General features: G+C 38.1%; 1 protein-coding gene across 2 annotated transcripts in view; it reads left to right on the top strand.

The window, feature by feature from the left end:
* The window catches only part of cnnm4b (cyclin and CBS domain divalent metal cation transport mediator 4b), a 38228-nt gene that overhangs the window by 7353 nt on the left and 7161 nt on the right, over positions 1 to 23714 (top strand). For both annotated transcript variants that reach the window (XM_088008614.1, XM_088008613.1), the window contains exons 2-5: positions 10280 to 10423; positions 10546 to 10680; positions 13259 to 13428; positions 21520 to 21616. In XM_088008614.1, coding sequence (XP_087864740.1) covers positions 10280 to 10423; positions 10546 to 10680; positions 13259 to 13428; positions 21520 to 21616 — 546 coding nt within the window. The remainder of the gene's footprint in view (positions 1 to 10279; positions 10424 to 10545; positions 10681 to 13258; positions 13429 to 21519; positions 21617 to 23714) is intronic.

Here is a 23714-nt window from a genome sequence, read left to right as displayed (position 1 = left end):
TGAGGTGAGTCAGTGTGTTTTCCTTGTGTTGCTATGGACTGAAGCTGCATTCACACAGCAGGTCTTGATGCTCAATTCCAATTTTTTTGCTGAATTTTTTTTTTGTGTGTGTATTAAATGCAACCACAGTTAGATTTCTGTGTAACTGGTATACGACCCCAAAGCGACTCACATGCGCAGAAGAAGAACGCCAGTCACACAGCAGTTCTCAGTTTATGGAAGTAAAAATGGCTGCCGTTGCCTATAGATATATTCTAAAGTTATTCAGAGCCGACAGGATGGTCACAAAATTATAACAAGATGAAAAAGCAAATTAAACGTAGCTTTTCTGGAGCCCCGACTGCAGCTTCTGTGGAGAAGTCAGATCCTGAAGTGGTGATGAGATGAGATGCGCTTCACTGATAGATTGCTTTTATAACTTCATAATTATAATCATTAGCCATTGTTTACATCCAGATTCAACACATTTGGCTTCTTTATCCCAAAGAAAAAATGTTTTGAACTTCCTCCTTCTCTCCTGCTCTGCATCCTTTTTCAACTCCTGTTGAATTTGAGGTCATAGTTCAGATATTACTTGAGCTTTTGAGATGCTTATCAGCTGCTCCCAGTTGTAAAATCAACACATTATTGCCACAATTATGCATCTTAACAACTGTCTGAAAGTAAAAAAAAAAAGGAGCAGAGGGAATAGTTGTTCAAACATACGACTCAAAATAAGAAAGCAACTCCAATCTGCTCAAACACTTTGACCAAATGTAAAAGTAAAATTGAAATAAACAGAGGTGCAGTTAAATTCATTTTGATAGGAATTGTTAGTGGAGCCTGTAGCCAGTAGTTTTTGGTTTTGTATGATTCATTGTATGGATTTAGTTTTCTGAATAAAATGTACTTAAATTACAGGATAGCCTTTTCTAAAACATTGAGATTAAATTTGTTTGAACACTTTTTTTTACACCTATTTACCATCGGTGCCAATGGTGTTTTAAAAAACTTTAATGTTTTTACCACATATGATAATTAATACTTATAGTCTCCCTAAAGAAAAAAACATTCTTCTATCGTCACTTGAATGGTATGAAAAAAAACAAGTTTTTAGGAATTAATACACAGCATGCAAAGTGAGCTTAGCATTAAGCCCCTGGATGACTGGCAGCCTTTATTTCCCTCTGCAAACATTTTAATGTAAAATTTTCCTTGCATGTTGGTGTCCACACCGACGCAGAGCATTCTCATTTCATTTAAGTCACTCTGGTTCATCCTGACTTGAGTTATTCATAAAGTTACTTGATATTTTTGCATCTTCCTAATATGTTTTTTCTTTTCTCCCATTGCTTCTCAGTGACATATTTATTGAAGACGCCTAAAGATCTGATCTCAGTCACATGCTAACCTTATGACCTTTTGTGTCTTGTAACAAGTGCAGACGCACACAGCTACACATACGTCAACACTGATCCTAATGAGAGTGACAGCCATAAATAACAACCTCACTGACACACACCTACAGCGGAGTTTAGGTGTGTCAGTGATTTTTTTTTTAAATTACTAGAATAAACTCATGGTATTAGTAGAATAAAGTTGCAGTATCACCAGGGTTATAATAGTTTTGTGGTCCTTACATTTGAGTTAAATTTCGTTGTGACTTTGTGTTAAATATAGTTTAGTTTCAGTTTAGTGGTAGAAGTTTTAATTATTTTAACCTTTGGTTCATTTTTGTGTTTGTATTATGTACACATTGATTGGGTAATTTAACACTCAACAGAAGATGCAATTTTCCAAAAGTTTATTCAGTAATTGTTAAAACAACCAACTTACCGTAATTTGCTGACAGTTGATGTAAACTACTTGAGTGGAGGCAAAAAAGTTATTATTTTACATTTTACATTTGAAAGGCTAATAAACAGATTCATAAACATGAAAATGGATATCTATTACTGCAGTATATCTTAGTTAGTTTTTATGAATTCATGATATAGCTCCAGTTAGTTTTCCCCCATTAATTACTATTTCTTAACAAAAATGATTTCTCAATTTCAGTTTTTATTTTGTTAGTGTTGGTTAATTATAATAACCTTGAATAAAACCAGAAGAAACTTGTTAGAATGAGAGCAAATCTTTGATACGGTCATGGAGACGTGGCATGAACAGCTTGTCTTTCTCTGAAATAGACTCAGTCGTTTGCACAATCACTCCAAAGTCCTTCTATTTATAATAATTCCTATTTATAAAACCAATGCCAACATTTCTCATTTTAATTTAATATTTTTTGTGTTGGGGTTATAAAATTACTACTTCATTCCCATGATGTTATGACTTTTTTTTCTTGTTTTATTTAGACTTTTAACGACTTTATTCCCATAACACTATGACTTTGACTCTAGAGAATCTAATAACATGCTGAGGGAGAAATTCATGCGTCTGATGCAGCTGAGCTGGACCAAGGCTGCATGTAGGAGCTGCAGAGCACCTGTAGTGCTGCTGCAGGCAGGTATATTTCTGCGGGTCTGTCGACATTCAGGGATTCCTCAGAGACAACAAACACACCCGCAGAGACACACCTTCATTAATTTACTCTCACTTTTGTTAGATGGCATTTCTCTCTTCAGCGTCTGAACTGTAAGGTGCGGAAAATAAAACTTTTGTTGTTACTGTTGCTGTGAGTCTCACTTTGACAGCCTAACTAGTACAGAGAGCTGCTTGGCCTGTCATGATGGCAAATTTAGCTGGACAGTAAATTGTCCCAGAAGTTATTGCAATAAAAAATAATATTGTTGTTTTGAGACCAATTTCAAGTAATGTAATGGTAACGCCTAAATAATACAAAAACACATTCTCAAAGATTTAACATTTAACACTGGAAGTCTGTTGCTTATTACAACAGACTTAATGGCTTCATTTAGTAACTTAAGCTCAAAGATGACGAGATTTCACTGCATTCGATCATCAAAGCACAATTATTAGAGCCTCAAATAATAATTAATGTTTATTAAATATTTTTGCTGTTATCTTTCTACTTTCAGGCTGTTAAACATTTTCTGTTGTCATCATATTTTTCATAATGTGCATTTGCAGGTATTTTTTTCTTTAGTTATGGAAAAGGTTTAAAACCCTAAAGAATTTAAAGCACAACTAAACCACAAAATCAACTTTTTGGCAGATAAGCTGTGCAAGTAAGTTGAATGTTTTTCTTTTTCTGCTCAAATTATGACATTTTTGAGTAAATTTGAAAATTGTCGAGAGATCTGACGCTTATTTGAAAAAACGAAGTCGAGTCTCTTGACTCCGCCCACTTTGGAATTTTAAAAACTGTTCTGGGGGCGGGGCCAGTTTTTCACATTTAGAGTGGTAGTTACACTTTAAACCAAATAAAATCAATCACTCACATTCATATTCTTATTATAGTATTTGTACTTTAATATTTTGAAATGACATTCTGAGCCATTGCTGCCTTACCCTAACTGTAAATGTCATTATTGTTAGACTTTACTGAAGCAACTGGAGTCTTGCTGTTGAGGCATCATGCTTCTTTCTCAGTTTTCTCTTGTGCTTTTGTTTCCTCACATTCAACATACTCAACTCTTTAACATGGTGAGTCTTTTTGGACCATCTTCATTTAGGTTACCAAATCTAGACCGCGTGCCACAATAATGTTGGTCAACATGAGGAAAGAGCAGCTCAGCAGAAATTTGTTACAGAAACACTGTGCTGGATGTTTTTGCCTACTCATTAGGCTTACACCTTATGTAAACTGTGGGATCTAAAATGGGTGATTCTGCCTGAACGGGTGAGGGCTAAATACAAACAGCAGCAAGTTGGAAACAAACATCCAACTTGTTAACGTCGTCCCGGTTTTACTTATCGGACCGATAGGATATGATAAAAATAGATAAACATCGCCCAATATCGATCTTTATATTTCAACAAATATGTTAAAAAATATTTCTATAAAAGTTATATACTGCAGCTTTTAAACCAGATCACTAAGTGATCTTAGCTCTTTGGACTTTATAGATGCTTTCTGGAGATGCTATATCTTAAATAAATGCAGGAAATTACCTGCTAATGGTTTCCTAGCGGCTAATGGTGAGCTAGCCAACGTTTAGCTGGATGGTCAGGTTTATCTATTTAACTGATTTATTTGACTACATTTAAACAGTCTGATTACACTCAGCAGAGCCACCAAAATAATATGATGATGTATGCCTCTATTTATAGCTGCAGTACAGCAAACCTTCACAATAAGAGCCTTATCAAGGCATAAAGTGTTCTGAACTTTAAATATCATAAAGCTGATTAAAGCTGCGTACAGTCAGTGTCCCTTCAGGACAGATTGTTCAGGCTGTAATTTATTCCTGGCAGAGAATATTTGATCTAGAAGACACTATTATTTATACAAATACCACCAATAACAATATTAACATTTATTTCACTGCTACTTATTTAGCAGAGTACAAGGATGTATTTTTTTTATTGATTTTTGTTCCAATCTGTTCTTTAAGTTCTGCAGAAACTATCAGTTTGCATAAAACGCTTTCATTTTGGGCAGCAGCTGACCTTTTGACCCCCACACTTGAACAGATATTTTTCCTTGTTTTCCACCTCAAACAAATTTTCCAGCGCCAACACATTTGCTTTGATTCTGAGTTTCATCCTGCGCCGCGGAGAAGCAGACCTCAGTCTGAACCTTTAGCGTTTAGCCGCCTCTGCAGCAGGAGCTGCTGAGGATGTTGGCGTGGAAAACAGTGAGCTGGTTTGTGATCTAATTCATCTGCAGGGATCACAGCAGACCTGGGTGCACGGAGATCCAGTTTTAACTGGAAAAACAGGTTCAAAGAGCTTGACCTGTCCCACACAGCAGGCCCTCGTATCTCAGCTCGGTTATTACGCAACTGTTTGTGTGTGTGAGCGCAACAGGAGCATTTTTGCAGCTCCATGGTTTTGTCTCTTCCCCTCACAGCAGGCTTGTTTTGAAACCGCCGGTCATCGCTGCTGATACGCAGCCGACCGGTTGTGTTTTTTTGCTCCGTGGGCAGCAGGAGAGGCATTCCTCTCCTGTAAAGACTCATCGCTCTCCCCCTCGCAGCTTTGTTGTGGATGTTTTGTGTCAACAAACAGGCCGGCTTACTGGCTGGTGATGGAAAAGCCAGAGGGCAGAGAAACTTAACTGCAAGGTCAAATCACCTGCCGGGAATTTGTCTGTGTGTGTGCAGACGAGTGGCTGACGGTTCCTGGAGGAAACACGATGCTGCCTCACACAGAAACCCATTCACTGACTCGCAGTGTGTCAGTGAATGGTTTTATTGTTCATTTGCTTGTAATATAGTGGAAGTGCTGCAGAAAGAAAAGGAGAAGCTGAGTTTAACGTTTCTGATAAAGGGCAGCTTGGTTCTCACTTCCTGTTTTTAGTTGGAGCTGCTATTCTGCAATCTTTGTTTTTCATTTCTTTCTTTTTTGAGAAGAAAATAAATCTCTAACTGTAGAAGGTACAGATTAAATTAACTCCTTTTTCCTTCATAGAAGAGTTTAAAGTTCAGTCCATGTGATGCTGTCTGAAAGGCTTTTATAACCTGCAAATACAAGACCTGGACTAAAATCAATCAGAATACTTAGACTGAAGATTAGACAGCAGAACCGCACAACATTGAAATGGTTGCAATATTGCAAGAATAAGAGGAAAAAGTTACAAAATGCAGGCTAACCGACTTCAACGTTCAGCTAAAGTTTCACAATTATGTCAATTCTAGGTATGGCGCCGCCCTACTGGACAAATTTACATTTATAGATGCACAGACAGAGTTTTGTTTTTGTAAAGCTTTGGCCCATTTGAGCAAATTCAAGCTTCACTTAGAAACTATAAATAATAGTGTTTCAGATATTCATTCATTATTTATGCTAGGAGAAGAGGCGATGTCACACTGTGTGAGAGAGAAAACGATTGCTCTACAAGGTTAGACTTATTTTAAAACAAAAAAAATTGTGACAATTAAAATAATTTATAGCTAGACTATTGATTATGGTCGAAAGCTTGATAAGGTGGAGGAAGCAGTGTAGTAGGAGCAAGATATTCTGCCACCTGCTGGTGGGAGTTGGTGTCACTTACACTCAGTGTTTTTTAACCATTTTTGCAGAAAATTTGCATTAGCAATGACGAAAACGAAAAATAGGAACCTCTTTAGCATTTCATTAGTACTACTGAAAATTGCTAATGTCTTTTGTCGCCATGAAAATCTTCCACACCAAAGACTGTTGCTGTTGGAGCAACCTGTTGGGACTCTGGTGCATTCACTGATCGGGGAAATTATCAGATTTTCAGTTTCAGACTGGGAGGTCAAAGGTCACACAGATAAAACTAAAAGTCATCCTACTTTGGTCACCGGATGATTTCTTGCCACATCTTTATGCATAACTCAAAACGGCAAACAAATCTGTGTCTAATGCTAGTGATACAGTTTATTACTCAATTAATCATATGACACATTAAAATGAGCTCCATAATTTCCATTTGCATAATTTATTGTTTTTCTCTTTCCACCAGAAATTGGATGATAAAAGTCTCCCAGGTGCTTTGGTCCCGACTAGATACTTTTTTGAAGAACAGTTTTGTTTACAGAGACTTTATAATTCATTTATTTGTTGTTTTTTATTTTGTTTGGATATTTAAAATGTCTTTAAGATTGAATGTCTTCTTGAATTATTATGCTTTTACCATTACATTACTTGAAAATGGTCTCAAAACAATATTATAATTTATTGCAAATAACTTCTGGGACAATTAATCATTCAGCAACATTTGTTATTGTGACAGACCAGCAGCAACTTTAGAAATGTGTTTTATATCAGGAAATATGATTCGTTTAAAATTTGACTACAAAACACAATTTTTGCTATTTTTCTTCTAAGGTTTTTATATTTGTGTTTTAAATTCCTCCATGGATTTTTAAAAAATGTTCCACGTAGATAAGCTTCTTGTGTACTTTGTGCAGAGATGGCTGCTCAAGGTAAACGGTTCAGATTCAGGACGGCTGCGTGTTTCCGTCAGTCGTGTACGGATCTGTTCATTTTAATCATGTTTTGTGGTAAATGAAGATCAGTGCAGACAGAATCTTCTCACGCAGGTCAGAGGTGACTGAGTGATCAGTCAGAAAAAGTTTGTCTGTTAATTCGTGTTTGCTCTGAAGGAGTCGATAGACTCTCAAGTGACTGCGCTAAGTGGTGGAGCGTCTCCTGGGGTCCCACTTCCTCTGAAATATTGACTCAGCACCACAGGAAGAGGTCACACACAAACACTGACACAAGGCCTTTTCCATTACATGATGTCTCTGGTTCTGCTGCTACTGTGATTATTTTTCTGTGGGACGAACAAAGATGGGCTAATGAATGCTCTCTGGAGGGTTTGTCTTCATGGGACTCTGTTGACAGATTCTTTCCATCGTTCCCTGATGTGATGTCAGGCAGGGATTCGGTTTGCAGCAGGACATAAAGGAAGCTTCACATATCAAGCAGGAGGCTGTGCCGTTTAGTAGGATGTGTGTAAATCACATGGTTGATTTAACCGTTTTGGAAGGTATTCATTTCCCAAATGTCCCAAACACAAAGACCAACACTGCTGAATTATATCAAAACACTGTTTATCTTTATTTATCATACTATTAGAAATTAATCAAATTTTTAATGCATCGAAACCTCGAGATAAAACAGCTGCCATAAAATAGAGCAATACCGATATCTTAAAAACTACTAATATTGTCCAGTACCGATGTTAATACATATTGGGCATCCATTAAAAGAATAATAGATTAATATTTTTGATTTAAAAATACACTTTATGATTCTAATAACACTACGGGAAATCCTGTAATCTGCCAAAATGCTAACGAGAAAATGTGAAAAATCTCAACATAATTTGAAGGATGAGCCGCTCAGTGATTGGTCTGTATCTCAGAGCCAACACAGGCTGCTCTGCAGCTTCCTCTGCACATTTCCAAACTAAACTTTCACCACATGATCCTCAGCATGTCATGCCGTCGTAGAACAGAGCGAGACTGTGAATCCGTCCTGGAGGGAGACGGATTCCTCAAAGTCCCTTCAGTCTATTTCTGTATGAAACCCGGTGAGGTCAAGGCTGAGCATGTGTGGAGTCCGTTTGTGTGCCGCTGCGGCGGCGCTCGCTTTGACATCAAGGACACAACAAAACCACTTTGAGCCTTTGGTCTCGGGCTAATTGCCCGTCATACGAGCTTTTTGTAAATCCCACTGATCTGCTGCTTTTATTTTGGAAACACAGACAGGTGTTTTACGTCTGTGATATGACTGTCTGCAGAATCATCCTTATTGGACCCGTCACAGTAACAAATGCTGCTTGACGATAAACTGTCCCAGAAGTTATTAGGATAAACGATAATATTGTTATTTTGAGACAATAATAATATTATTGAGACAATATTGTTTGTCTCAATATTGTCTCAAACAATATAATACTGTTATATTTTCAAGTAATGGTAATAATGGCATAATAATTCACTCTGAGATCAACAAACTTTAAATTCTAATGAATATTTAACACTGGAAGTGGAAGATGTTTTAAATATCCAAAATAAATAAACACAAATTCTCTGTAAGCAAAATATCCTTAAAAATGGCTTTTTGAGACCAGAACACCCAACGTAAGACTTCCATACAATTAGAAATTATTAGGCTGGTTTTATTTTATCAGGCGATTAATTGATTTACTTTGACAGGCCTAGGAATGAGTTTTATTCTTTCTAATTTAGTCTCATATGTTGTGTAAATCCAGGATCCTCTCCATCCAGAGGTCGGTCCACTGTGTCATAAATGATTCAGGACCTACCGGGTCGGCTCGGCACCGCCGCCGGCTGCCACCTGCTTTCTGGAAAGCGTCTCGGCGTGGCGTTGTACAGTAACTTGTGAGGTCAAAGTTCAGCCCAACTGCAACACCGAGCTCACATTAACAGGCTATTTGTGGCGCAGGGAGTGAGCTGGTGCAGGAGCAGAGAGGTTATCGCATATCAGCCCGATATCATAACCGACTCTGACAGTGTGGCAGCAACAGACCCGGATCACTGCAGGAGGAATGTTCATATCTATGACTATCATGTCATAAAAGGAGGGAAAATTGTACTTTATGTGGTTAAACCCAAAGATCTAATTATATTTTATGTTATATAATTTATCTAATTTTTCCACTGTAGTTGAAACAAAAAATGTGTGGGTTGATAAACAGCGTGAGTCAGTGTTTGATCTGTCTACACATAGATCTAGATCTATTACACATAGATCTATTACACATAGATCTAGATCTATTACACATAGATCTATTACACATAGATTTAGATCTATTACATAGATTTAGTTTCACCAGGTGAAACTAAAACTAGATCTAGGCAAGGCAACAAACAGTAAGATGCTCCTGTTGTTACAAAATATTTCACGAGCTAAGAAAATTGAAATATAATTTATATTTTGAGATCTTCATTCCATTTTCAGTAGATAAATTGTTCAGTTGTAATTATTCTGACAATCAATTCATAAAAGATAAAAAATTCGCATTCTGATTTCTCATTTAAACTTTTTTCACACAATATTAGAAATGCATTAAATGAATTCAATTCTCTTTATTTAAAATAGGAAAATACATACTTTATTCCCTGCAATACAACATATCATTGCTTTAGTGAACGTTTGATCATTAGTAGCAAAAGATGCAGTTAAAAAATATTTCTAACGTGAAAATCTCAGTCCTTTCTGCTTGACTTTATATTAATCCAGTGTAGGACTAATCTGGTGATTGTTTTTTTAATAAGTGATTGATAATTGGATATCATAAGGTGATTAATAGAAGCATTTCTTATTCAGAATTTGAACCAGGTGAAACTAAAACTTTGAAACTTGAGAAAAACGGTTTTCCTTATCTTAATGCAAAATGTATGTAGTGTTTTTATATCTTTTTTATGCTCTGTTACTACTCTGAGTATATTATTGTTTCAGTTATCTGACTTTTTTTCGTCCTTATAGTTAATAATGAATAAATCACTAAACTCGTTTGGTGGTTTCAGCTGATCGATTGGCTCCATTTCTTTAGTTTTGGGTGAAAATGAGATTGGAACATTGAAGGTGTAAACCAGAACCAGGCATTTTAATAATCGGTGATCAGCCAGAAAACTACAATCAGTTCACTCCTAATTTTAATGACTTGTGTGAAAAGAGTTTGTATTCAGATATTTTTCATCCTGATTTGGTTGGGCGGCTCTGTGTCGTGCAGGAAAGTCCCACCTTGCCATCGTCCAGAAGGTGAACAACGAGGGCGAGGGAGATCCGTTCTACGAGGTGTTGGGGTTGGTCACTCTAGAAGACGTGATCGAGGAGATAATTAAATCAGAGATTCTGGACGAATCTGACCTGTACAGTAGGTTTCTGTTATTACCAATATTTTTATTTTTTATGTAAATCCCAAATTACTATAAATTGTAGAATGTTTAAGAGGATTTTCTATAGCTCTGTAAACTGTTTGTTTGTGTCACTTCTCAGCTGACAATCGCACCAGGAGGAAAGTTGCACCTGATAAGAACAAGAGAGACTTTTCTGCCTTCAAACACGAGAGCGAATCGAAGGTGAAGATCTCTCCTCAGCTGCTGCTGGCGGCGCATCGCTTCCTGGCCACAGGTGAGGATGAACCAGGAAACCGACACCATGCTGCTCTGTCACATCACACTCCTCTTTTACTGCTGTGTCATATTCTCACCGGAAAGTTTAGAAAAATCCAACCTCTAATTTGAGTTCATTTATGAAGTTTGCACCAGTATCTGAGGTTTATTGTCGGCCTACAGCGATCCGATAGAACAATTCTGCTGAATGGTCTTAAAAGGTTTCTGTCTTTAAACACAGACAGACATGCTCTGGATCAGGAATGTATTGATAACTCTGTAACACTGCAGCACATTCAGAAGTTTGGCCAGACATGTAAACACAAGTTTAATTTATTCAGTCAGTTAGGAATATAGCAGCCAATGTAAAATTAATAATAATAATAATAATAAATGAAACTGACAAAAACAAACTGATTACCTCGGTCAAACATGTAAAACTAAACAGCAGCAAATATTCAAATGGAAATAATGAAAAATAAAATATGAAGCATAGAATTAGACCGAATAGATCTGCCCTTATGGATCAGGAAGTTTGTTAAATATTGGGACTGATACAGATAATATCAGATCAGTGCATCTCTGGTTAGAGCACATGGGTCTTATCAACTCTTTATGGAATTAGTATGTTTAACAAAAACATAAAAATCAAAGTAGCCTCTGCCAGAAAGCTGACCAGCCCACCAGACAGCGCCTGGTTATCTGCATTATATATAAGAACGCTTTACTTACAGGTTGGATCTTTCTAAATGTTTCCAACATCAGTTATTATTCCATGTTAAAACATCTGTTTATTTGATTGACTTTTACTCGTACATGTAGCAGTAAATTGTGTTTTTAGACAGTAAAACTCGTATAATTAGGTCGTTGTTGATTGATTGACTGTAATCAGACGGCAGTGAAGATATTTACTTCTGAAGAAGATGTTTGTATCAACCAGCTCACCACAAACTCAGCTCTGCTTCTGCCGACTCAGATCACTTGAGCGCGTGTTGCAATGTGTCGGGTTAGCATGTGTGTTAGCTGATACGCTCTGCCGCAAACTGCTACATGCACATGGCATGAGCTAGCACTTCCTGCCTCACACAAAGCTCCCGTGCAGGTTGCATAACATTAGCTTCTGGTGACTTTATTGCAGATTTTTCTCTCATGATGATTCCTTCGTTGTGAGGAAACCGAATCTTTTCACAGTTTCTCTCCAAAACAAAATACTAGCTTTATTTTTTTGTCTTTTATTTTAATTTAGCAGTAATAATCTTCAATCTTCTTGTCATAAATGTGATGTTAATGACTCATCACATTATTATAGAGACAAAATAAATGCAGATTTTAGAAATTTTACATCTTGTTTAAGATGATAAACAGAACAAATATACAAATAAAAATTTTTCCAGTCGTGTGAATTTGTAGAAGCTCGTGGGAGGGGGCTGACCTGACATGTGAAACCAGAAAGATGAGTGTTTGTTTGAAGACGCAGTCAGCCATACATCACCTGGCTCTGCGTACGTCGCAGGCCTTTGTACTCCGTCTTTGCTCCAAGCTCGGGCGGAGACCCGGCCCTTACGGCTGAACGCCGATTGCAACAGTCCGACTTCTGACGGTTGAGAAATCTGTCAGCTGAAAACATTTCTGATCTGCAAATAACATGAAGCACAAACAAATGTGCTTAAAAAAAAGGTAAATATTAGAGCAGTTTGGGTTGAAAATTATTGTAAACAATTACAATAACTGACAGAAGGGAAACCAGAAAAAAAAGAGATAAATAAATGTAACACAATAAACCAACTAAATGACTTGGTTTTAAAAGAAAAGTTACTTTTAAATTTCTGCTAGACCTTCAGATTTATGACAAAAATCATAAAATTTCTTCAGCTGTTATCCTAAAATATGCTGTTCATCTATAAAACAGCCTAGAGGTGAAATCTGGGAGCTTCTGCTGTTAGCCTGAATGTCAGATTTGTTGCATTCAGTCCCATTAGTTTTTAAACGATAAAGGTCTTTAACCTGACACCGCAGTGACAGCGATCACAAAATAAACATCAAGCCTGAAAACAGAACACTGTAGCAGGCTGCATGTTCTGTTCCCTGTATGGGAAACGTTTGTGTGTTTGTTGGCGTTGAATCCTGATACGTTTGGTGCCGTTGTTGTCAGTTGCTATGGCAACCAGGCTGTGTGTAGAGCGGCGGAGAGAACGAGAGAAATTGAAGATAACGAGTGGTTTGTGTTGTTCTTCAACAGTTTTTCTGTTATTTTTCCTGTTGTTGTGGCACTGAACATAAAATACATCTCCAGATTTTATTTTAACAGAATTATTCTAATGCAACGAGTAAAATCGTCTTTTTGCCCTCCAGAGATGTGCGCATGCGCAAAATTTCTGGATGTAGATAATAACATTTAACATGTTTACACAGATAATTACCTGAAAGCAAAACAACAAAAGAAACTATTAAAACGTGGAGTTGGTGTGTTCAGTGGCTATTCACTTCACTTCTAAGAAATGGACTTTGTTCTCATCTATTCTTCCACACAATGCACTGCAACATCTTAATTAAATCGTCTGAGTATCTCTTCAAACCTTTTTGTTATTTTTTTACAGAAGTGAGCTTGTTCAGTCCCTCTCAGATCTCTGACAAGGTGCTGCTGCGGATCCTCCGCTATCCTGATGTCATCCAGGAGATCAAGTTCAACGAAAGCGACAAGCGATCGCATCGTCACTACATCTATCAGAGAGGCAAGGCGGTCGACTACTTCATCCTCATCCTGCAGGTGAGCAGCCGTTTGGACTGAAAAATGGAGAACATTCACTTTGGTCCGTCTGTTTTAGATGCTGCTTTATGAATCTTTGTTGTTTCTTTTCTGTGCCTGATTCTATTTTGAGACGCTCCAGTCAGTTTTTTACTGGCAGACACCATCCTGTTTCCTCTGAAGTCTGACCTGGCAGTACCAGTTTTCTCTGTTTTATAAGGGGTTGCATGTTTGTTAGCATGAGAAGTAATTGTTATAAAATGATTTACAAACGAGGAAACGGTGATTTCCCTCTATGTGTCATAGAACATGACGCACTAACCTTTACTTCTCTTTCCTCATGTCCCAAAGCAGCTGCTTGTTGTTGGGGTCCAGACATGTGGAATGAGATGCTGTTATTTTCCAGGTCCGATGCAGATAAAACAAGCATCTGAAAGTAAACCTGTTCGACTCAGAGTGTTAAAATAATCTGATATGAGCAGGAATCCTGCCTGTGTTTAAGTTTATTTATATTATAGCATATTTCAGAAACATGCAGCACCAAAGTGCTGCTCAAAGACAAGAACACAATAGAATAAATCGACACGTTTCTAGCAGTTATTAATCAACTCCAGACAGATTTAAAGGAACTCAGTGTTTCGGTTGTTTTGCAGTTTTCTGGAGGTTTGTTCCAGATTTGTGGTGTATGGATGTTTGTTTCAGCTGAATGCTGTTTTTTATTGTCTTTAATTAAGAAAGGACTCAATGGTCTGATGCTGTAGATCCAGAAATGCTTTGCGAATGTTTTTTTTTGTCAACTTTGACAAGTAAAATTGGATAAAATTATTGAGTCAAAGCAGCTGGAATCTGAATATCAGGTCAAAAAGTTGTCGGATTGCTGAAACGGTTGAGGTAACCTAGAAGGATTGTGTTCCCGTGTGAAGTAATGAGCAGTTATCATCTCTGAATGTAATTGTAGCTGCTGTCCACTAATTGACCTCTTGTCACTTTAAATGCCTGCCGTCATTCATGTTTTGGGAGAATCTTCCCCGTCCTGCTCGTTTCCAGTCTGTGGACTGAGCAGAAAGCTCTGCGCTGCTCCTCCAGTCCTGCTGGATCCAGTCAGCGCCTGTGAGCTGTAATCCCAGCGCTCCATGCAGAGTCGCTTCCCACACTTCGTCTTGGTTTTCTGCTCCCAAACAGTCATTATGGACCGCACACGTAGCGTAATCCTCCGACACCTTTCTGGGAGTTTCTGTTTGAGTTCTGGCTTCAGTTTAAATTCTTTCTTCACTTTACTCTCTGTTGGCTTCCCAAAGCTAACGAGGCCGATGTAACAGGTGTGGAGCTTCAAACCCGTTTCCTCCAGTTTCCTTCGATACACAGAAAACGATCAGTTATCTCTGGATGTTTGCTGCGCATTGCAAAAGCATTCACACCCTCTAACACGTTAATACTGATAAAGTTCTCGATCCACTGGGAGGTTGCTTCACTTACAACATGAGAAGAATGTCGTATTCAATAATTATTCAATAATTTTTGACTTAAAACAAGCTTCTATGTCTTGCTGAAAAGTCACTTGTCAGTTAATTATTTCTTATTTCAAGTGTGCAAAGATATTTATACCAGAAACTAGACCAAAAACAGATGGTAAGATTCAGTGTTTTTGCAGTCAGGTGTGAACCAACTTCTGATTCTGATTTCTGTTTTAAGGCCAGATTCCTGTTTAATTAGTCAAAATGGAGTAAAAGCTTCAACATCTACTGGACCATCAGGTGTGAAAACACTTTTAAGCTTAAATATCAACATTAGTTGATCTATATTTTCTTAGGGGTGCACTGATTGCAGTTTTCTGGCCGATCACCGATCTTTACAGAGCTTGACCGGCCGATTCAGATTTTGACCAATGCAGATTGTTTTTGCTTTTATTTTTTGGTCTGAAAAAATAATTTTCACGTTAAAGTATCGGCCGATCTCTGATTTATTGGTGCATCCTTCATTTTTTCTATTACTGTATGTAAACAGAAAAGGAAACACCAGCCTGTAAATTAGTTCACATTTCTTCTTCTTTTATCGGCTTTCTGAACAGTTTCTGTGTGTGTGTGTGTGTGTGTGTGTGTGTGTGCGTGTGCGTGTGTGTGTGTGTGTGTGTGTGTGTTGTGGGTAGGGATGATCACCGTCAGCAGACTGGATGTTTGTTTATGACCACACTGATTCATGTCTCCATAAAGATGCTCTCAGGTTCTCACAGAGCAGCTGCTCTGTTCAGAGTCACATTTCTGCTGCATTCAAGGAATTTTCTCCTCTTAAATGGGAAAATCCCTGGATTACAAGCAGGCTCCTTTTTCCCCTCCAAAGCCGACGAACCTCTATCTATTGTTACATCTGTCATCGTTTTGCTTCACATGTTTTCCTTGAGCATTCCTTAAAAAGGCAAATGTGGACGAGTGTTTTTAAATAAAGTGCGTCTGCTAGTTCTTCCTGTTGTGAACCAGAGACGGAAAATTGATTCCTTGGAGGATAAGAAATATTCCTCGACAAAAAAGGAAATATTTCCACTCTGTGATTCAGTCATGGCGTTACGTTCCGATGTTAGAGTGAATCACTGATTTTTAAAACGGGTTTGTTACAAACCACTAAACTCTGAGGTTTAGTCACATGTTAACGCAGATTTAACGCCGGCTGAGTGTTTCAGCCTGGTGCAGGGAAGAAACCCCTCGCTGGCTTTGTTGTAAGTTATTAACAGCCTGCGGCAGAGAGTCCTCCAGCCTCTGCAGGGGTTCATCTCTCAGCTTCACACACACACACACGCACACACACACACACACACGCACACACACACACACACACGGAGCTTCCTCAGACAGCTTGGTTCCACATTACCTCATCCTGCTTTGTGCTGTTTTTATCTGCATTAGTTCACACACTGAGTAACTGCTCCCGTAGGACGGCTGCTTCTCGGTGCTCTCATTGGTTATTGTAAAGATGAAAACCTTACTCATCCAGAGCTCTCTGCTCCTTCACCGCATTCCAGCCAAAACTAACCCTGAAATTTGGCAGTGATAGTATCTGAATTAAAGTTTCATCTTATTTTGGAGAATCACATCAGCTGCGTTTTCATTACAAATATGCTCAAATCTTTGTCTATACTCTGCTAATGCAAATACGGTGTTTCCAATAAATAAAAATCATGGATGTAAACAGCTGCAGCAGATATATTCATGATTCAACCAATCAGAGCTCTGCTCTTTGGGAGCCGCTATTTTACATTATAGCTACGGAACGCCTCAAGTTTCTTAATCTTTTTCGGAAAAGTCAGTTAAAGCGAGCATAAAGACATTTTTACAGAGTTGAGGAAATGATTGTACATTTTGTTGTTTCCATTAAACATTTCTAATGCAATGCTTCAAAAGTTTCAGTTAATATTTAACTTCATTTCTAAACATGATGGTGTATTCGTGGTTTTTCTCAGTTGTAGATGTTAAAATGAACCACAGAATCAGTGAATAATCTGTAGATAAATAAAGTTGTAATCTAGTGGAATTAGTCTTATTTTAATCTCTGAGGACTTTGTGAACCTCCTCACCTCTTTTCTTTTACTCCATGTTGAGCTTCCCTCCTGCAGCTCACACTTTATTAAACTTTCCCAAACTCCACCTTCACAGTCAATTCTTTATTTTTAACCTTTCTTGCAGTCACAGATTTTCTTTCTTTTCTGTTAAGCATGATTGATCACCGGGGCCACAAAGAGGCCAGTGGTGTAAACCTGCAAGGACATCAGCCATTAAGTTTGCTCATGTGGTGGATAAGAACCTGGGCAGGAACAAACAGTTCTCCATCGGGTCGTTTATGACTCATAATGCTGCATGTCGACCTTTAGCCAACACCCACCTGCAGGTTCAGGCTCTAAGCGACTCTCTGACCTCCACTTTGAACCTGAAGCTCCATTACTGCACAGAGAGATGGGAATATTATTTCTTACTGTTTGGTTCATAATATATGTACATAAATTATAACCAATTTACAGTTTCCTGTCTGTGAGTTTTAGACATTTGGTTCAGAATCTTCTGACACTTTCCCAGGTTGGTAATAAAAATCTACAACCTGACAACATAAAGTGATTAATGGTAAATTAAAACATTGGTTTTCAGGTCTTAAAATGCTTTTTGTCACAATAGCTTAAACTTGGAGCAGGAGTAAACATTTGATGGGTGGGACAGAGGAAAGGCCTCAGTGACCCCCTGCTGGTGAAGTCTCAGTAATAACTGCTGCATCTTGACGTGTTATCTGCATGTTTAGGTGCCGTGAATGAAAGGCTGGCATGGGAGTGTCTGCTCACTTGACTGGTCCTCAGGTTTCAAGCTGCTTGCTTTGCTACACCTGCTGTTAGTCATTTGTTTTGCATGAGGCTTGGAGACTAAAGAGAACCAAAGGTCATGGTGAAGTGGAGGTAAAGAGCGTTTGTTGTTAGAAATGAACCTGCACTGGTGTTAGTTCTTGTGCTGTATTTGTTGCTGCTCTTGGCCTGGATTTTCTTGGAAAAGAGGTTTTTAATCTCGGCGGGTTTTTATTCTGGTAAAATAAAGGTTAAATATTTACGGCTGTTTCAGCTCTTGTTTTGTTTGCTTTGTTTCCATTGTGTTTTTTTATTTACTCTCCATTTTATTCCTCTTTACAGTCAGATTGAGTCATTTTGACCAGGTTTGTAGCTAAACAAATGGTTTTGAATTATTAAGTCATCATAACATCATTTACCAGCTTTTATTTTGCAGATTAATATTTCAACATGCTTGTGTTGGTGCTGGTAACTTTGTCTGTTTTGGCTCCACTGGGTGTTTTGTTCTGACCTTGAGTAAATTTGTCCCACATTAATAACCAAACACTCAGAGGTCTGTCATGAGCGCTTGCTGCTGTAAATTCAAATAAACTCACATTAGGAATGAGGCATCACCTTAGATTATCGAAAGATTACACAAACAAATCCTGAATAAGATTTGATCATCTTAATGGTTGATTAAATTGATCCAAATCCTGACATGAACATGGCTGTCAGTCTGTTTACAGTCTGTTGAAAAGGGAGAACATGAATACTTTTGGTTGTGTCACTTGTGCGTCAGATTTACGGGCGTACCAGAAACATGACAATACAAATATTTAAAAATAAAAAATAACACGTGATTGATTGCATTGATTTTTAACGCGTTAAAATCTGTAATAAATTAATCAAAATTAAAGCGTTAAAGTTCAAATGTCAAACATACTTTAATATACTTTAATACACACAAAGGAAACCTTATCAGCACTCGCAGAAAGTAACGTTTACGGTTTATCTTCTCCTGGGGGGTCAGCCAGTCAGTGGGTTGGAAAATGAGCGGAGCTCCTGGATTAGCTGGAAGACATTTAAATATCCAAAATAAATAAACAAAACAACAGGAAAAGCAAATTAAATGAATTTAGAAACTTCTTAAAACAAAATTGTCCTTCAAAAAAAGTTCTAGTTCAGACCAAAGCACCAGACTGAAGACTTTTATCTTCCAGTTTTTGGTAGAAAATGAGAAAAAAGAAAGGAAAGCAATAAATAATGCAAATGGAAAGTATTGAGCTTGTTTTAATTTACCATGTGATTTTGATGTAAAGGTGATTCCTGCAACATAAAGGCAGGAATTATTGACCTTTTGCTTTAAAATATAATGTAAATATATTGAACATTTGGCCACTGGGTGCTGAGGAGTCGCTCCTGCTGTGTGTGAATAATTGATAAAGGTTAGACTATTTTAAAAATGCCTACTGGCTTTCTGTGTTCAAATCTCACAGACTGATGAGACTTTATTCTGGGTTTCAACACCAGCAGACGGGATAAACCCTCTGTAGATGTGAGTCCCGGTCTGGAGGAGCTGGTTTTACTGGAGCGCCTGTGGAGCAGAGCGCGGGTCGTTTTGTGGCACGCCTGCATGGCCGGTCCAGCCCTGAGCACGTGTTGCAGTGAAAACATGACCTCAGCTGATGATCACGCTCTCACAGTCAGCTGCATGTCAAACATTAAGTCATGTTTCAGTTGCTCTGATGAGCTGCAAGCAGCAGAGAAACGTGGATGTTTTTATTTTCTGTGCTTCTGGTTGATTTAATAATAAATCATTACAGCCAGTGAACATCTGCTCATGTTTTCCTCCTGATGACTCGGTGGCTTCCAGATGATAAATCGTCTCTGCAGGAGGTGTAAACCTAATCAGTTTAGACATAAAACACAGATTTTTCACATTTTTTGCACTTTAAGTTTCAGTGGATGAGGATTAAAAGCATTTAGCTCAGGAGCCAGCAGTGTGGTGTGTCTGGTTTTAGGTCAGCTTAGAAAAACCCTTCGGCATTTCTTACACTTTTACCTGGACAAACATGATCCACCGCCGTAAATAACAGCCACCAAAACATCCGAAGCATGTCAGAGTTCACACGAGGTCAGAGTGGAAACAAAAGTCTTACTTTTCGCCAGATTACCAGGATGGCAGTGTGTGTGTGTGTGTGTGTGTGTGTGTGTGTGTGTGTGTGTGTGTGTGTGTGTGTGTGTGTGTGTGTGTGTGTGTGTGTGTGTGTGTGTGTGTGTGTGTGTGTGTGTGTGTGTGTGTGTGTGTGTGTGTGTGTGTGTGTGTACCTTTTCATAAACATTTCTGGAGGATGGATGCACTGATTTATAAATGCATTATTGCTGAACCTTTTATTTGGATTAATTGTGATTAATGATTGATCTATTAGTCACCAGTTGTCCAATTATTTTAATCCATTAATCCAATAAATAATCACCAGATCAGCCCTACACTGATCTGATGTAAGTTGAGCAGAAAGGGATTAGATTTTACATGTCGAAATGCTTTTCAGCTGCAGATTCCTCCTTCGCCTCATGTGATGAAGCATTCACCAAAGGAATGGTGTCATTAAAATGTTTATTTTCTACAACAAAGGGATTGAATTATGGGTTTATTTACATCTTTTAATGTATTTCTGATATTGTATAAAAAGGGATTAAGTGTGAGAAATCTGCATAATGTGCAAACGTTTTATTAGATTAACCAGAATAATTACTAAGATAAAGTTAGTTGCAGCTTTAAAATGCATATGTGGATCAAGGCCAACGCTCATAATTCCCCGCAATAAGAGCAACTCCAGAACAAGTTTCTGTTTTTCTCATTGTAGTTTAGAAAGAACTGATCAGATAGTTGGAGGTGCAGGGACTGTTGACAGACTGGGTTCTGCTCGGTTCTGTGCTGTAATGTTACTTTAGCTTTAGCTTTAGCTCGCTGTTAGCTGGACTCTGCAGTGTTTACAGCATGAACAGCTTCCCTCCTGTTACTTTGTAACTGCAGTTAACTTCCTAAAATAGCTGAAGGTTATTTTCAGCCTTTTATGTTTTAATTTGACAGAAAAATTTACACTGGAGCAAAAATGTTCTTACGTAATGTGGCAACTTTATGATCATTTTGATGTGTTATTAACTTTTATCTCCAGGGGGTGGAGTCTTCATATCGCTCTTTAAATTGCTGTAGCGTAGTTGTTTTTTTCACTTACAACCATCTGAAGCTTTATAGAGTTTAAATATTAGCAGATGATGTGATGGACTGTGATTAGTACAAAACTTTAGTCAATACAGTCCAAAGAATTAGGAATATAATATAAATATCAAGAGAAATAATATGATGTTTGAATAAATTTGTGTTTTTGTTCAGATGTTTTTATTTTCCCACCTGTTCTGCTTTCATTGGGGATGAAAGGAAGGAGGGACGGTTGGATGGATTAACTGCTGCGTTGTTGCTGCAGTCACACATTCCAGCTGGTTGAACTGGGCCAACGCTCTGTACCAGTACATCAGCTTCCTTAACCCCCAGTCTGTCCTCTGTGACCCGCTAAATTCATTATTTTCTCATATTTTCATCCAACATCCCTCTGAACGTTTCCTCTGCTGCTCCAGAGTGACAAACATTGAGTTTTACTTGGAAATGTGGCGCCATCTAGAGGTCAAATGGTGTATTGACCCTTTCTTGGAAAAAATACAATTTTCCCTCATATTTTTCAGTTTTGAGAGGAATCGTTTGCTGTTTTTGGTGTTTATGTTTTGAAAACGGCGTCTGTGTGTTAAATCCACAGGGGCGAGTGGAGGTGGAGGCCGGAAACGAGAACATGAAGTTTGAAGCCGGAGCGTTTTCGTATTATGGCGTCATGGCGCTCAGTGCTCCCACTCAGGGTGAGTCCACAAACCTCCTCTGCTTGAACCTGACAACCCGTTACTGACCCACTTTAATCTGAGAGAGTTATTGAACATGTCTCTCTACTGCCTCCCTGTGGCAACATGAAAGAGTTGTTCAATCCTTGAAATTTCATCAACTCTTTTTTTTGGTTCAGCAGAACATTGGATGGGTTTACAAGATGCTAAAAAGTGTCTTAAAAGCAAAAACTAGAACATAAATTTAAAGGCATTAATGTTCTGATTTCCCCACTTAGTTATTCTCTGTTTCAGGAGCTTTATAAGGAAAAAAAGCCAAAAATAAAGAATTATTTTAGTTTTTGTTTTGTAATTTTTCTTCCCTCTTCAGCAACTTTTTCTCATGTTGGGTCAAACATTCTTCCATGCCAAAAAAAATAAAAAATAAAATAAAATCAAGCAAATAATGTAGCCTAATTTGTTTTGGGGGCGTTTTCATTGTAAATCCAAACATTTAAAATAATTTTGCACATTTGCTTTATTAAAAGAAAGGCGGCTAGTTTTCAATTGAACAAATGTTTTAAAAACCGGATTTGGGTCACTATCCTTCAAAAATGTTTGCTAATTTAACAACGTTTAGTAAATTTGTACCACAATTGGCCCCCGCGCCACATGTTGAACACCCCTGATCTACACCTGAGCTTTTATTCCAGCTCTGCAGCAGCAGCATTATGCTGTGGGCTCTCTGGGTTTCTGTGGGATCAGCAGAGCGTCTCCAGGGTTCTGCATGTCCCCTGTCCTCTGAGCAGACTTGTCTCCCTGACCTTTGACCTTCCCTTTCACCCTCCCTGTCTGCTATCCTCTCAGTGGCCGCGCCGCGCAATCGCCTGCTCTCCTTTAAGAGGTTTTCTCTGTTCTCTCGGTTGCCAGGTAAAAGCCGGCATGTCTGGGTGGTCTAACACCGAGCTCAGGTTGGGTGGGGGGGTCAAAGGGCACAAAGTCTGTAGAAAGACCTGATTATTGTCACTTCTTTAGGTTTTAACACATAAAGTCTGTAGAAAAAGCTGATTATTGTCACTTCTTTAGGTTTTAACACGTAGTTCCTGCTCTGTCACTCTTGCGACTGTTTGTAGGTTTAATCTTTAAGGATTTTGGCAAACAATTATTTGTCCTGTAACAGTGATTATACTTTCTGACAAGTGTCCTTAATTGAAGGTTTTATGGTTTTAGGGATCAGTTATTGCTGCCCATCAATCTGAACTCCATCGTTCTCTTTCCTGGACTCGACGTCCCAAACATTTACCAACACCAAACCCAAGAGCGCCACCTCACTTTGACACTTAAAAACCAGCTGTGGTGTGTGTGAGAATAATTCAGCCTCTGATATGAAATCTGTTTGAAACTGAACTGTTCAGCAGGTTACCGCTTCGCGTGAACAGTTCCTCAGTTTTCAGGACTGTTGGTCAGATTGTTTGCCAAAATATCAGTTTGTTTTAGAGGGACGACATGACGACTGATTTCCCTCCAGGAATAAAACCATCGAGCCGCTTCTAGATGGATCTTCTTCCAGTTGACTGATTATTTCTTTATGAACGTGTTTCTTTCATTTATTCATTTAATGATAGTTTAGAGACTTTCAGGATTTCTGCTGTAGGATTTAGTTTTTGTCTCTAAAGCTCCACCCAGTTCCAAATGTGTTCACATAAATGTTGTAGTTATGAAAGAAGATGGTTTGTTGAAAGGTTTTTATTTGGAATTGGGTCAATTCTGCGATCCGCTCCATTTTAAAAACACTAACTCAAACAGAAACTGGCTTCCTGATGTTATTGACTGTAATTCTTAGAGATCCAGTTGGAGATTTTTCAGCAGGTTTTAACAGCAGATGGGCTGGAAACGAGAGAAAAATGACAAAATAACGTCAGAAATGTTTTACTTTCCTTTCTTATCCAAGATTCTATTTGCTAAATGTCACCGTTCAGCTTTAGGTGCATACCAAAGTTAAATATAACATACATTTTTAAAAATGTTTTTAAAATAATTAATTCATCAAAAAAAAGGAAAATATGCATTTTTTCCCACCAATAAATCAAAGATTTTGTTTCATTTCATCTTTCCTGAGATGAAATACAAAACTTTGTTT

Source organism: Poecilia mexicana, unplaced genomic scaffold (genome assembly GCF_051168715.1).
Source record: "Poecilia mexicana isolate PSO_F unplaced genomic scaffold, ASM5116871v1 scaffold_9, whole genome shotgun sequence".
NCBI lineage: Eukaryota > Metazoa > Chordata > Actinopteri > Cyprinodontiformes > Poeciliidae > Poecilia > Poecilia mexicana.
Note: the sequence above shows the minus strand (reverse complement) of the source record. Positions and strands in the feature narration are given on the sequence as shown.